The sequence below is a fragment of the Buceros rhinoceros genome, unplaced genomic scaffold, assembly GCF_000710305.1.
Source record: "Buceros rhinoceros silvestris isolate BGI_N320 unplaced genomic scaffold, ASM71030v1 scaffold25260, whole genome shotgun sequence".
Lineage (NCBI taxonomy): Eukaryota > Metazoa > Chordata > Aves > Bucerotiformes > Bucerotidae > Buceros > Buceros rhinoceros.
In genome coordinates, this window is record NW_010390543.1 from 20,938 (window position 1) to 34,802 (window position 13,865).

Consider the following 13,865-nt stretch of genomic DNA (forward strand, 5'->3'; position numbering starts at 1 on the left):
TCTTTCCCTCACCCCGCCTCTGTTAACAAACACGAGTTTTTGAGAGAAGATCCCAACCGTCTTCCAGAACAAAATATTTAGTCACTGACAAAAAACAGGACGTTAATGATGCCCTCTGGCATGTTCCTCGATTGGTAGGTGGTATCTGAACTGCCCGTTTAATGGCCTGATGTCCCCCATCGCAGACCTTAACCTGCTTCTGGACTTTCTCGGTACTCTCAGCTCTACAGTCTTGCACTAAAAAACAAATCTACTCCCGCGCTGCCTCCTGTGTGCTGCTGTCATTTCTACTGCCACAAAAAAGTGACCAACCCTGACCCCCTTGCGGTGCGGTGCTGAGTGTACCAGCTCTCTGCCATGCTGAGGAAGAACCGCTGCCATCTCCCCTGGCATCACAGCAGGTCCCCACCTCCCCCAGCCTTGTTCCAGGTCTCTAGCTCCTGTAAGTACTTTAAAGCCTCACGTATCTGTACTTACGGGATCAGAGCAGCACACAAACGGAGCTCTGAATGTTAAGCGGGCTCTGCCCCTGCCCCTTGTGGAGGCACTTCCCTGCTTCAGGCCAAACCAGCACAAACAAGTTACGCTGCAGTTCCTTTGATGTCCAAATTCAGGTTGCGGGAAAGGTGCCAGAAATGATGTCAGCAAAGACAGAAGTTTTTTAGCAGCAGAAGTACAGGAGAAGCAGCAGCGGTGCAAACTTCTCCGCACTGCTTAATAACCTTTGAAATCTGAGAAACAGCCCTTCCCTCCTGCCATCTCTTCAGAGACGGGTGCGCTCACACAGCCCACGTGTAACACGGCGTTTCCGACACTGCAAATTGGCAGCAAGCTGGCACCTCCTGCATTCCTGGTCTCTGATGCTGACACCAGCTTCTGGATACCAAAGGGAGTGCAGTCAGCCATTAAGGTGTAATTACAGGCTTCCAAGCAGGACAGGACACTCGTTTCTGCCTCACCTTCAATTCCTTTGGCCCACCATTTCCCCCGGCAACTAAACCAGAACTTAGCTCCCTCCCCTTCTGCCCACTCAGTCCTTGAGCTATACATCACAAGCAAGACTGAGCAGATAATCGACTGAGAGGGACACGGCAAAGCACAAGCCTCAACCCTGCGTGTAAAAGCAGCACTTCAGGTCTTATGGCACCTCCTGAGCCGAGACGCCCAGGGAATGCACGTCCCGGTGCGTGCTCACGGCAGCCACTGCTGAGCACACCAGATCGGCTCTGTTTGCCCATGCGATGGCTCTGCTGGGGCTCGCAGCTTTGGAAAGCGTTTGGGGATCAGCTGTCACATTAAGAAAATGTATTTCAAGATCTGTACGTGTCTAAAAGGCACCTATTTACAATAAATATTTGAGTTAATGAATTTCCAAGCCATTTGCTTCAGTCTCTTATCTCTTCACTTTGGAAGAAAGGGCCCTTATCAAAGCACACGGACTGGCTGAAGATATGTAGTTAAATAAAACACACTGTATTGACCTCAGAGCTTCAAATTATTAAAAGCAAAGAACCCTTTTCTAGGCAGAGAAGGAAGGAAGGACAATTAATTTGGACTACCCAGCTCAAATCAGAGCGTAAGTCTCCACTCTTATCCTGCTGGAACATCAAACTGACTAATCTGTGCTCAGCACCTGGAGGGAAACACATTAAACCCTCAGAGAAAACATGAATTAAAATCCCAGCAAGAAAGAAAGGAAAAAACCCAGAATGTTTTCCCTGCTTTTTATTCTTCTCTTCTGTATTTACAGTATTTTCACTCTTGTGAAAGATGAGGATCAAATGAGATCCTGCTGATACCTTGGCTGATTCAGGACCAGTATGAGGTAATGGCTTCAAACTCCTGACAACACCCCTGCAGCTGTCTTTTGGGTCCACAAGACAAAGAAAAGCGTCGTGAAGTCCTCAAAGACTGACCTTGCATCTGCTGATTTTTATCTAAGTGACAGAATGAAGCTACGCTGTAGAAAAATGAACGTCTCGATCTATCCCGGTGAGTTACAAGGTGCAGAATCCCTTTCCTCTCCCACCACTCACCCTCGGGTTTACAAACGTTTGTTAGAGTTTTGCTGCTGTTTGTCGCAGAAGCTCAACCACATTCTTCAGAAATCGGAAAGGGGAGGAAAGAAGCTGACACCGATGGATCCCAGCACAAGCACCTCGTATGCTCCTGCCTGAGCCGGGGACTGCACCAGTGTCGTAACCGGATGAAAACCCTCACTTCTGCTTCTAAAAGTTGCACTTACATTTCCTTGTTTGACAAGATGAGAAATCCTCCTTTTTTGGCCAGGAAACAATGTAGTTAAATTATCTTCTGTCTTTTCTTCAGGTCCTTCCTCTCTGGATGGCTGGAAAACAAAAGAACAAGCTTCCAAAACTGAACCTCTCAAAGAGGAGACCTGAAAAGTCTCCTTTTGTGTCAACAGAGCTGGTGGTGAGAACACGTGGGCAGCTGCTGAACTATGAAAACAAACCTTGTTTTGAGCCCAAGAGCCAAGGGTGAAGCCCATGAACTACAGCATCACAGTTGCCAGCCGAGCAGTCGCTCCGGGAGCTGGGAACTGGGCAGCACTGGCAGGATTCAGGGCAGCCCCCACTGCCACGAGAGCCCTGACCCCCTTCTCCAGCCAGCCCTGCGCTCACACCGCACCCTTCGCCACCTCTGCATGTCACGAGGTTTGGGACTGTTTTTTTGTAAGAAGCTGGGAGCTGATTCACTTCTGCTCTTGTGTAACAAAAGGTCCTGAGAACCCGCTCGACGCCAAACCACGGTGCCCCCGCTCCACGCTTAGGGAGATGGTTTATGCAGCAGTTCTATCCACAGCCATATCTGTGGGAGGGCTGTGGGGACACATCCCCAGGTCACACACTTGCACGGCCAGAAGCCCACAGGGACGTAACAGCTCCTCTCCGGGTCAAGCTACTTGTGAGCAAACACCTCAGACCTGCTCCCGGAGGGGAAACCACTTCAAAATCCTCTCTGAATTTCTCTCAGTTCTTTATACAAAACACTCTTCACAAGTTCCTTTTCCAAACCTCTCGCTGCCCTCCAGTCAGCCTTGCTTCGGTTTTCCCTCAGGCAAAGCTCTGAGCAGAGATGAGCCCGACGATCTCCCAGGAACAGCGGCAGAGCTGCGGGCTGAGTTTGGGGGTGAGCTCAGACTCCAACTCCGGCTGAGCTCGTGTTCGGTGTCGCGGAGCAGTGCCGCATGCTGAAGCTCCGCACGCTCCAGGAACTCGTCAGGCCCGTTAACTCGGTTACATCCCTCACTGGCTCTCATACAAAGCGGAGTAGCACCCACTGCCCACACACACCTTTTCTCTGGACCAGCATGTCACCGAGACCAAACCACACGGGCTCCATCTGCAAAACTATTCCAGATGCACAGAAACTCCCCGTGTCCGATCCCACCCGCCAGTTATGCAGCTGGGATTGAAACCTACTTACAAACACCAACCTCTCAAAGCGGGGCCCCTCCGCTGTTCCCAACGCTCGTTCCTCCCTTTCCAAACTCAATTTCAGGCAGGGACAGAAGGTAAAGCCCGTGCACAGGAACCACACGTGGCTGCTGACAGCTCAACATTGCCGATCCATGTCGGAATTAACTGTTTGCAGTGGGTTGGCAGCCCCTGGTTCAGCACTTTCTGAGTTCAGCCTGGTCTGAATTGCCCCGTAGTTGGAAAGCTCTCCTCGGATTAGTGTTTTCCTCTATAGACTGTGTCCCCCTCAAATGGTTTTCCCTTAAACTGGGCAATTTGGAGAAACGAAACCAAAACCAAAAGTGCTCTCTTTCCAAGCTGGGAATTCCACGGAAGAAAGAATAGTTCAATTTTAAACAAGCAAAATCAAGAAACGCTTTACAGTTCAGAAGAAAACCCTTTCACTGAACAGCGTGAGGTAGTTTCTTCTACCAAGACATTTCATACAGGTGTTAAAAAGGTCTTGTCCGCTACGCAGAGATCTGTGCGGACAGACCGGGGACGTAACTGCAACAGAGAGTTCAGCAAAAAGCGTGTGTGGCCCAACTATTCTTTTCACCAGACCAGCTCTCCTCCCCGCACAGATCCCGCTCACTTTGTCCTCCACATACACATGGGGATGAATGGAAGAATTTTTGTTCACGGCTGCATCACCCACCCCACTAACAAAAGCCTGAAAACCAGCACCAATGTCTGAATAAAAGTCAACAGCCGCAGGAGAAACCGCCTTCCACTGCGGAGCCAGGTGGTTCCTGCCGCGCCCGCCCTGCCCCTCCTTCAGATCCACAAACCCAAAGGGAGTCTCACTACGTGAGGAGGCTAAACTGGAGCACACTGGAAGTCCTGATGGCCTCCCAGTAGCTCCACTGGGATGCAGGCTACCTGCAGCCGAAGCCACTCGGTAACTCCCTGCACAGACACTGGTCCTCTGGTGTCCCCTCACCCCCAGTACACAGAAGGCACCCAATCTCGTCACCGTGCCCCATTAAACCTCCCAGTTAATACCGTGACTCCCACACCTCACATGTGCCAGGTACCAGTCTCGGGGGGTTCCCAAATTTGCCACCTTTTTGTTTCTTAAAGCTCTTTCCACCCCAATTCCCTGAGCACCTGCCCTGTACACCAGCAAAATCACCCAGCAGAAAACCCACGATCCTGCCCCGCGCAGGTGGCCGCTCCCAGGACCAGGCTTCACTCCCGCTGCCCGGCCAAACTCAGATGTCAGAGGACGCGGTTTTGCCTGCTCCTACTCCCCTGCCCCGAACGCTGTTGGGGAATCGTTGCCTGCAGCTGCTTTCTGGCCTTTCACGCTTGCTCGGTTCTGTTTTCACCTACAAAAACAAGGGTCTCGCAGCCTTTGGGGACCACCTGAGCCGCTGGCTGAGCCTTTTCACACAAATGCTGCCTTCCTACCTCCTGATTCTGAAACCCTTTGTACCTCTTGAGGAAGTCTTACCCTCCATTTCTCATTTGAGCCAGCTACAAGGTACCCAGAGATCCTCTCAAAATACCTGCAGCATGCGTTTAAAATAGGAAAGCGTAACTCGGGGAGTCTCCAAAGTGTCTGGTGCCAACTACATCGACTCACTTGCACCATCACATTGTCCTGGTTCTACCTGCCACTATGTTCCTCCAGCTCTGCTGCAACAAGGCATCGCTCAGATCAGTCTGAACCACCCATGATGCTCCCTGAGGGCTTTTCTCCAGCCATCCACGCCACCGCCGGCCGATGGAGACAGTGGTGACTGATAACCCTGAGAGCTCAAGGGCTCTCACACAAGAGGTAACTCAATCCTTACACCTCGCAACAGCTTTTGATCCAGCAGGTAATTCAGGTGCAAACTCTTCAAAGCACTCAGTCCTGACAGAGATGAGGTTCCACCAAGACATGGAGCCTCCTTCTGTAGCCCTCTTCCTGAGGAACAAGCACCACCACTCAGCTAAAGTGGAACCCTCTCACGCTGAGGGGGGAACCAGCCAGCCCAAACCAGCATTACCTGTTTTCCCAGCCTGCCCTTGTCTTCAGTTTTCACATCTGTGGATTCATTAAAAATCCTGAGACACTCTTCCATGGGATCTGACTCGAAGTCCAGATCTTTCTCCAGGATGGAATAATCAATGTCATCAGAGGTCGAGGAAGAGGACGATGACTTTGACAATTTAGAGCGTTTCACTTTCTTTGGCCCTTCATCTTCACTTTCAGAGTCTGAACCCGAGTCATCGACATCCGAGTCTGAGCTCACGTCAAGTAACGTGGATGACAAAGGCCGGCCTTTATCATCGTCGTCTCCACTCTCGTCACCAAACAGATCAGCGTGGCTCAAGCTCTGCTGCTTCCGCCCCTTCTTTGCGTCTCTTTTTTCTGTAGAACTGACCTTTTCTTTCTTTCGCTCCAGTGCTGGAGACTTGGTCCCTCTCTCTTTGTTTTTATGACCAGAGGTTTCCTTCCCATTCTTCATGTCGGCTCTTTTCAGCTTGGACTCTTTCCTGCTGCTCCCCACCTTCTCTGTGCTGGAGCCTTTGACACCCTCACTCTTGCTTTTCCCTGAACTGCTGTTGCTGGACTTGGATTTGTCTTTTTTAAGCCCATCTGCTTTTTCTGACTTTTGTTTTTCAGGTTTCTTTCCATTCCCATCGGTTTTCACTTTGCTGCCTTTATCTTTGCAGTTTTTCTCTTCATTCTTGGGTTTTAATTTTTCTTCTTTCTTCAGCACTTTGTCCCTTTCTGTGTTTTTACTTTTCTCCTTCTTCCCACCCTCACCCAGGCCAGGTGTTTTACCAACATCTGACTTCTTCCTTTTTGTTTTGTCTTTTGAGTCTTTGCTTTTGTTTTCCATTTCCTGGTCGTTTTTACCAGAACACGATTTTGCTGCTTTTGCATTCTTGTCCGGTAAGTTTTTGGCAAGATTTTTCTGGGAACTTGGGAGGTCTTCAACACTGTATTGCACTGCCCCTTCTTTGCTCTCCGGGGAAGCAAAGTCGTCCAGTTTAGAGCTCTGCTCTTTGGCGGGTAACCCATCGCTTGATTCGCTTTCAGAACCAGCTTTTGATTGTGAGCTGACAGAAGTGGGTTTATAATCCACGTCAGCCTCGTCCTCCGAGGAGGAGAACCTGGCGCACACCTCATAGTCGTCGGGCACTTCACAGAGCTTCTTTCGTGACGGAGAGTAAGGATCCTCGTAACTGGGCACCCTGCCCCTTTTATAGCCCTTTGTTGCGGCTTTGCCTAAAAGCCTGGCTGAGTAATTTGAAAGGGGGTCATATTCCAAGTCTGTAGAAGGCTTAGAGTCGTCGATCACGTATTTAGTGTTAGTGACGGTGCTACTGTACTTTCTATTCTGTATGACAGCCTTGGGGACGTACTCCAGTGCGCTGCCTTTAGCTCGCGAAGTATCCAGAGTGTATTTACTGGACCGGCTAGCGGCGCCGAGAGGAGTGGGGTTGTAGTCTGAGTTGTTATTAAAGTTGTAGCTACCTGGATTATACTCTAAGGAGGTAAAGGAGTCATTTTGTGCCCCAGCAGCGGAGGCGGGTGTATTCGAAATGAGTGAGGAGGCCTCTGAAGCACTGAACTCCTTTGTCGTCTCTAGCAGCTCCTCATACTTCTTCTGCTCTCTCTCAACTTCGTTCTTGACTGCCTCAATGGCCTTGTTGACCAGCTCCAGCTCCAGAATACCGGGTGTCACGTCGGTAATGTCACCCAGCACCCCATCCTCTGTCTCCAGAGATGGCCTCGGGAGCTCGGGGTTGTAGGGATCATAGCCGCGCTCTGGAAGAGAGAGAAAAAGGATTTACTGCCAGAGATTCGGGGAAAATACTCTTTGGAGTAAAACCTAAAAAAGGTCTTTGTAAGGTCTGCTCTCGTCAAGGTCAATACTGAAAGTCGCTACAGAAGTGATGCCACCACAGAACAAATGCGTGATACCAAAAGCCACCAGTAACGTTCTCTGGCCAGTGGCTGGATGAGATTTTACAAACTGCTCCTGGGTCTTAAGGACTAAAGATCTATTCACAAAGTGCTTTCATTACTCATGGAAAACTCTATAAAATGAAATATTCTTCAGGGCACCAAAGAATAATCACTGTCTTAGGACCAAGAGGAGCTGAGTATGCGCTTAATTCAATGAAGTGACCAAGGGAGGAAAGAGGATTCCCATACGGAACCTGTGGATTAGGTCTTGCTTCCCGATGCCAATGTCCACAGCCCACGGAAAGCCTCCAGTGCTCCTCAGAGCCCAGCATTTCTCAGAGCCGCTGCAGGGATACCTTTACTCGGACTGACACACTGCATAAGAAAAAGCGACACCACTCAACCCCACGGAACAACCACCAAGGCAGGAACACGAAACACCCAGAACATGTCTTTCTTCAGACAAGTCCCTTCGGTGGCCTCATTTCCAGGACTACAGCTCTGACCACGGTGCACAGCTCTTCCACCCAGAGCCCCACAGGAAAGCGATGGTCCACCCTATGGAACGATATGCAAATGCCAAAGCAACCCATCCAAGGGACAACGTACAGCTGGAGAGTCCGTTACAGCTCATCTGGTAACATTCACCTTGAAGAGAACGTGGCAGCAGTTGTCACAAACATCAACGTTCACTACTTTCTGCCACGGCATCCCAAACCCTCCCAGCTCCCTTACCAACTCATGGGGAAATCCCAAAAAACCCATCTCTCAGGTCTAAGAGGGACAAGGGGATTTCTGGTAACAGCCAGAGATGACCAGTGTTCGCAGGAGCTGTTTCTGCCATGCTCATGAGACTGAGTTTTGTCTTGGATATTGCTGGGTTTTGTTTTGAGGGGGTTTTTTTTGAGATGATCCTTTTGGTATCAGAAAAGGACCTCCCTGGCTGTTGGCAGAACAAGCAGCCAAGGAAGCAGAGTAAAAGGCTGGGTTAAAATAAAAGCGGTTTCATAAAATACCTTTTACCCCCTCAGGTCTGCAAAGGTTCTTACCAAACCAGTTAGCTCCTGATTGAGCAGGGACCCTGGGCCAGTGTGGTATGTCACCACCTTCCAAAGGACAGTCTGAGCTGTGCCCAGGACCAGAAATGGGGGGGAGAGGAACAGGGTGATGTATTTCTGTAACGAGCTTCTCCTCCCTTGCTGTAAAGTATTTTACAACCAAGCTGCAAGGAGCATTTCCAAACCAGTGTCTGCTCCTCCCCATCACAACGCCCAGCCCAGCTCTCACCCTGGGGCAGAAAGGGAGGGACAAGGTGCCAAACCGGAGCCTGCCGGCACGTGCCGTACTCTGGTCAGATAGAGAACCACCACAACAGAGATAGAAGAAACCACGACAAGGGGGCAGGTGCCATGGAAAAAACTGGCACAAACATAGATGCCAACAGCAGCAGCATCAAGACTATTGGATATAAACATGTTATTGAAACAGTTGGGTATCAATTTTAGCCCGACAGCTGATCCAGAACAGAGCCCTCCATACCCACTGCCTCGTTTCTCACCACTTTGTGGAGCATCGACTCCCCAGCAGTAGAGACAAGCAGGGCAGTGACGTCCAGAGGATCAGCTAGTGCCCTAACTCCAGGTGGGGACCTAAGATCTGCCACAAGGCTGTGAAGGCATCAGCCTGGTCATTTGTGCGGAGATAAGGATTAGGTGGCCTATGAGGAGGTGAGAACACAGAGTCCAGATCGAAAGACCAGCCAAGTGAAAAACAACCCACACTACCACACCAAAAAACCAGCCCCAAGCCAATGACACAACAGACACCTTGTCCAGGCAGAAAAGCAAATTATTTTAACTACATCAGGGTAGGAAGTAGAAGACAGCACAGACCAGGTGTCTCTTTCTCTGCTGACCATCTACCGTTTATAACTAATTCACACCTTTTCTTTCAATGGAAAGATCAGATGTAAAAACCCATTAACATCATCCGCTGGAGAACACCAGCGGGCTTCGAGGCGGCTCCTGAAAGAGCCTTTTGTAGGTGTGGAGGAGGCCTGATGGACTCCCCAAGCACTGCTGATCAAAGGCTGCCTTTTCTGTGAAGGACCCTTGTGTGGGGCTCCACGATACTCATCAGGAGCATCATCTCTGGCCGTGGTGCATTTGCAGATAATGTAGCGGAAACACGAGGCGAAGGGGATTTTATTTATGTGTGTGTATATATACACACACACACAGAGACACACTACAGATTTACTGCCAGGTGAACTACACGGGTTTTGCTGTTCAGACACACAGGGCCTTCGCAGTATTTCCGATGAAGGAAAATGAGCGAGAGGCCCCACGTAGCAGAATAATTCTTTTTGGCTGGATGTAAGGAGTCTCTGCTCTCCTTTAAGGATCATGAGACAATGAGACTTGAGATGACAACTCCTCGCAGGATTGCGAACGAAGCTGCTACCAGGACAGCCTTTAGCAACAAATGATTTGAATAAATTACTCAACTCAGCCGTACGAAAGAGTCCTGCTGCGACACGAAAAGGTGAAGTTAACAGCAACACTACACACTTAGTAATATAATATTGCTTATTAGTAATTTACACAAGGCCTCAGCGAACAATTTAACCTGGAACTACTTGAGAATGCACCAAAATGAACCTAAAGCAGCCACTTCCACCCGCAAGCGTAAAACAAGAGGCTTCAAAAAATAGACAAGGTTGGTGGGTTCTTTCCTGGTTACAGCGACGCCAGTTCTGGGAAACGAGGCCCCACTCGTGAGGCGAGCTGGCTGGTTACAGAGCTGCCGCACGGCAACGCCTGCGGGCTGCACACCGGCCCCTCCAGCTCGTGCCGCGAGCAAAGGCAGCAAACAAAGGAATAACGCCAGTACGAGGTCACCTGTTCAACGGTAAAACTTATTTACAGTGAGTCATTCTGCAGAAAAAGATGCCTTTTGTGTCCAAGCAGCCTCGCAGAAACACACACTGCATGTGCCTTAAATCCCCTCAAGGGGCGCGGGTGGTAAACCTGCTGGGTTTGGGAGAGGAGTCGCGCTCCTCCACACGACTGGGACAGGGCGGACAAGGACCTTCCTTCCAGACAGAACAAGCGGCTGCTAAGGAGCAAAAAAGGGAAACTCTTGAATTTACAGCAGTGAGGAACTCAGCAGGGACGAGCCTGCAGGCCAAAGGGCAGCAAACATTTTCCAGACCCGCTGCCAAAGTCACCCCTGTTCCCTGGAGCTGCGTTCACGGGAGACGGGGATGGGGGAAGCTGTCAGAGCCCTCTTCGGAGGGGGAAAAACCCGGCATTTTTATTTGACCGTCACAGCGCGCTTTGTTAGCTCAGCAGCTCGCCCGTGTTTACAGGGCCGGCACTTAGCAAAGGCACCACCTCTGCGATTACAGGAAAATTGTCGCCACTGGAAAGTTATTTGAAGCTTTTCATTTAATGCTTCATGGAAGAGACGGCGGTGTCTCGAGAACAAAATGTTTCAGAAAGGCCGAGTTCTGCTGCTCTGCAGAATTAACCAGCAGTTTGGGGCACGGGCCTCATTTGCGAGTACCCAAAGCAAACTTCCAATAATTAATTTCACAATAATATCCAACCACTTGGAAATAATTAACACTGTGATTTAAAACAGTCCATTTCAATTAATTATCCAGGGTTAGGAGGGCAGCTAAGAGGAGAGAAGAGAAACGTTTCTTCAACTTTAAATGTAACCCTAGTCCTCGTGATTTTTTTTTGCTCCTTCTTTCTCTTTTTAGAGTAAATTTAATTATTAAAATCAGGTATTAAAAGCATAGATAACCTCGTGCTCATCTGAGAGCATCAGGGAAGTGAGGTTTGAGAGGTGCTGCAGCCCATCTGGTCCAAGCTGGCCTCTCCCTGTGCACTCTGAGAGGTATTTACTGTGTCAAAGCACCTCATGAACCAACACGCTCATTTCTTTAGTGGAAAAAAGGACACGAATATGAGAAAAGAAAGTCTTATATTAGCAAGGCTGAAAAAAGAATGAACAGTCATCCTCCACCCTGTGGTATTTTTGCACCTGCTGGGACAAAACCTGCTGAAGTCAGGGTACGGTTTCACCAGATGTTGGCAGCCAACATAAGCGCTCGGTGCCACCAAAGGGCTGAACTGGTTGTCTGGGGGCTTCACTGGAGGGGGTCACAACCAGCGCTGGGCAGATCACACCGACGCACAAGAGCAGCCAGACATTGTCCGTGTACAAGCCATGAGCTGTTTGCTCAGCGCAGCTGCCCCACACTGCTGTGGGGGAGGACCTGGACCTGCCATGAGGGAGCAGCTCCAGCACGGGCCGTGTCCCTCCTGAGTGGTATCGGGGGACAAGTCACTCACTTGGACAGGAGGATGTCAGGGCACACTCGGAAAGCGGCTCACACAGCAACGTCCAGGGATGCAGGACACACACCCTCCCTCCCTTAATTTTATTCAAAAAAATGCAACTTTGTGCAGTTTTGCCTTTGGCACAGCAGAGGAGGCACCTGAAAAGTCCTCAAGCCTCCTAAATGTGGTGGCTTCACCCTCTTGAGAGCCTCACAGACAGTCCTAGGGGACAGCAGGGACCACCGCTGCTTCACACAGGACCATCAGTTAAACCTGAGGATGCAAAAGCGAGAACAAGATGGTCCGGCCCCTGCAAAAGGCATCATTTACGTTCCTCCAGCATCCCACCCTCTCCGGGGCTCAAACAACAGTGACAGGCAAAGAGCACTGGAGGCACAAGAGCTGTGACAAACGTCATGTATTCCTGAGAGGAAATCCCACCACTGGTGCCTTTCTCCCATAATCCAGGAAAGAACACGAGGAACACAACTGGTGCATTTGCCAGGACGGGCAGAAAGCGAAGGGGGCACCCAAGATGTCACGACTGCTCCCCGAGCCCACGGCCCGTCCTCACGCGGGCTAGAAGGCGTCTCACCGTTCTAACGCTGGTGACGCATTCATCGGGACATTCAGTATTTGGGTTCTGGGAAGCAATTTCCATTCTCATTTTAGCTTTAAAGCTTATTCCTCAACAGACAAGAAAAGTTGAAATGCTGTTTGAAAACAAAAATAAAAATTAACAGGAGACTTAGTTCTCACCCAGCAGTCCCTCGATTTTCCAGCCTTTCTCTGGCTGCTCGAGATAACTTATCACCCCACACCTGCCTCAGTTCTTTAACTACTTCGGGGGAAGAATTCCCATCTAAGAAAGAAAAAAACTCACAGTATTTCACCCCAGTCACAACCGGGCACTTGGAAAAACAAAGTTCAAACTAAAGCAAAGCCCCTTTTGAGCTAGATGTAAAAACTTCAGCTGTGACTTACAAAGGGCTAAAACCAGAACTTAAAACTGGTTTTAAAACCTGTCCGGCTTTAGTCAACTCACAGGCTGGAATTACTTTGTAGCTCCTTCACGACTCAGACACCCGCAGCTCCGCAGACACCAAGACGCTCCCCGATCCTCAGCACGAGCCTCTCTTTAAGGAAGAGCAAGGAAAATCCTCGTGCGACTGAGCCCTCCAAAGCAGAGTGGAGTTTTGGCACGGTCCGTGTACTTCAGAGGCAGGCGCAGCCCCGAGGACCGAAGCCTCTCGCTGAAGGAAGGGCTGACACGTGAAAGCCTCCCTGAAGAGGAAACTTCTCTCGCGGCTGCTTCTCCCCGTACCGCAACCCCCACAGCAACACAACTTCGCTCCGCAGTAAGTCAAGAACTTCAAAGCGTTACCTGAGCTCCCCGCGGTTAATAAATATTGCAGATATTTGTTCATGCTGTACTGGAGGCTTTTAATATCTGCTGCCTTCTAAGACACTCCAGCAAAGGCTTGTGGCACAACACGCTGACCATGTGCTGACACAGCACTCGCTGGGCTGCAGAGATAATTAGGGCAGGACTTACCCACCCAAAGTCCCGCCTTCACCCTCCTTTACTTCCAAGCCGGACTGGGTGACACTGGAGCGTCTGCAGGGGCTTTTGGGCTGCTTCCTGGTGCTACCACTATCACCTTGGGGGGATTTTTTTGACATCTGCTCTCCCCGCTCCCCAGCTGCGCACGTGGGTTTTGACTCATGCCACGCGAGGCGGCGAGCGCAGTGGTTTCCCTCAGCAGCGATCCCCCAGCAGGGCCGTGCAGAGCGAACCCCGCGTCCCACTGCGTGCCCTCTGCCGGAGCCCAACGCCGCCCCACTCCTCGGGCCCCACAGCCCACGTGGGGAGGGAGACGAGCTGGCCCTGCCTGCCAGCACATGCCTACGCTATGACGGGAGCTGACACACCATCCTGACGCCACCAACCCGTCTCGCCCAGCCCAGGCAGAGGGGTTTGGGAAGCCTGGACTGGCAAATTGTGCTTTCGGGTGCTCCAACGCTAACACAGCGCTGTGGGGATTGACAAAAGGAAAAGAAAGAAATCAGAGGTAATGTTTAAACATCAGATATGTTTAAAAGAGAGATATTCCAGATGCTCAG

General features: G+C 50.4%; 1 protein-coding gene across 1 annotated transcript in view; it reads right to left on the minus strand.

Annotated features, from left to right (window-relative positions):
• REXO1 (REX1, RNA exonuclease 1 homolog (S. cerevisiae)) overlaps positions 1-13,168 on the minus strand; it is a 30,077-nt gene extending 16,909 nt beyond the window's left edge. The window contains exons 1-3 of the mRNA XM_010138283.1: positions 13,126-13,168; positions 5,477-7,248; positions 2,246-2,347 (exon numbers count right to left, since the gene is read on the minus strand). Coding sequence (XP_010136585.1) covers positions 2,246-2,347; positions 5,477-7,248; positions 13,126-13,168 — 1,917 coding nt within the window. The remainder of the gene's footprint in view (positions 1-2,245; positions 2,348-5,476; positions 7,249-13,125) is intronic.
• Positions 13,169-13,865: the final 697 nt, after the last annotated feature.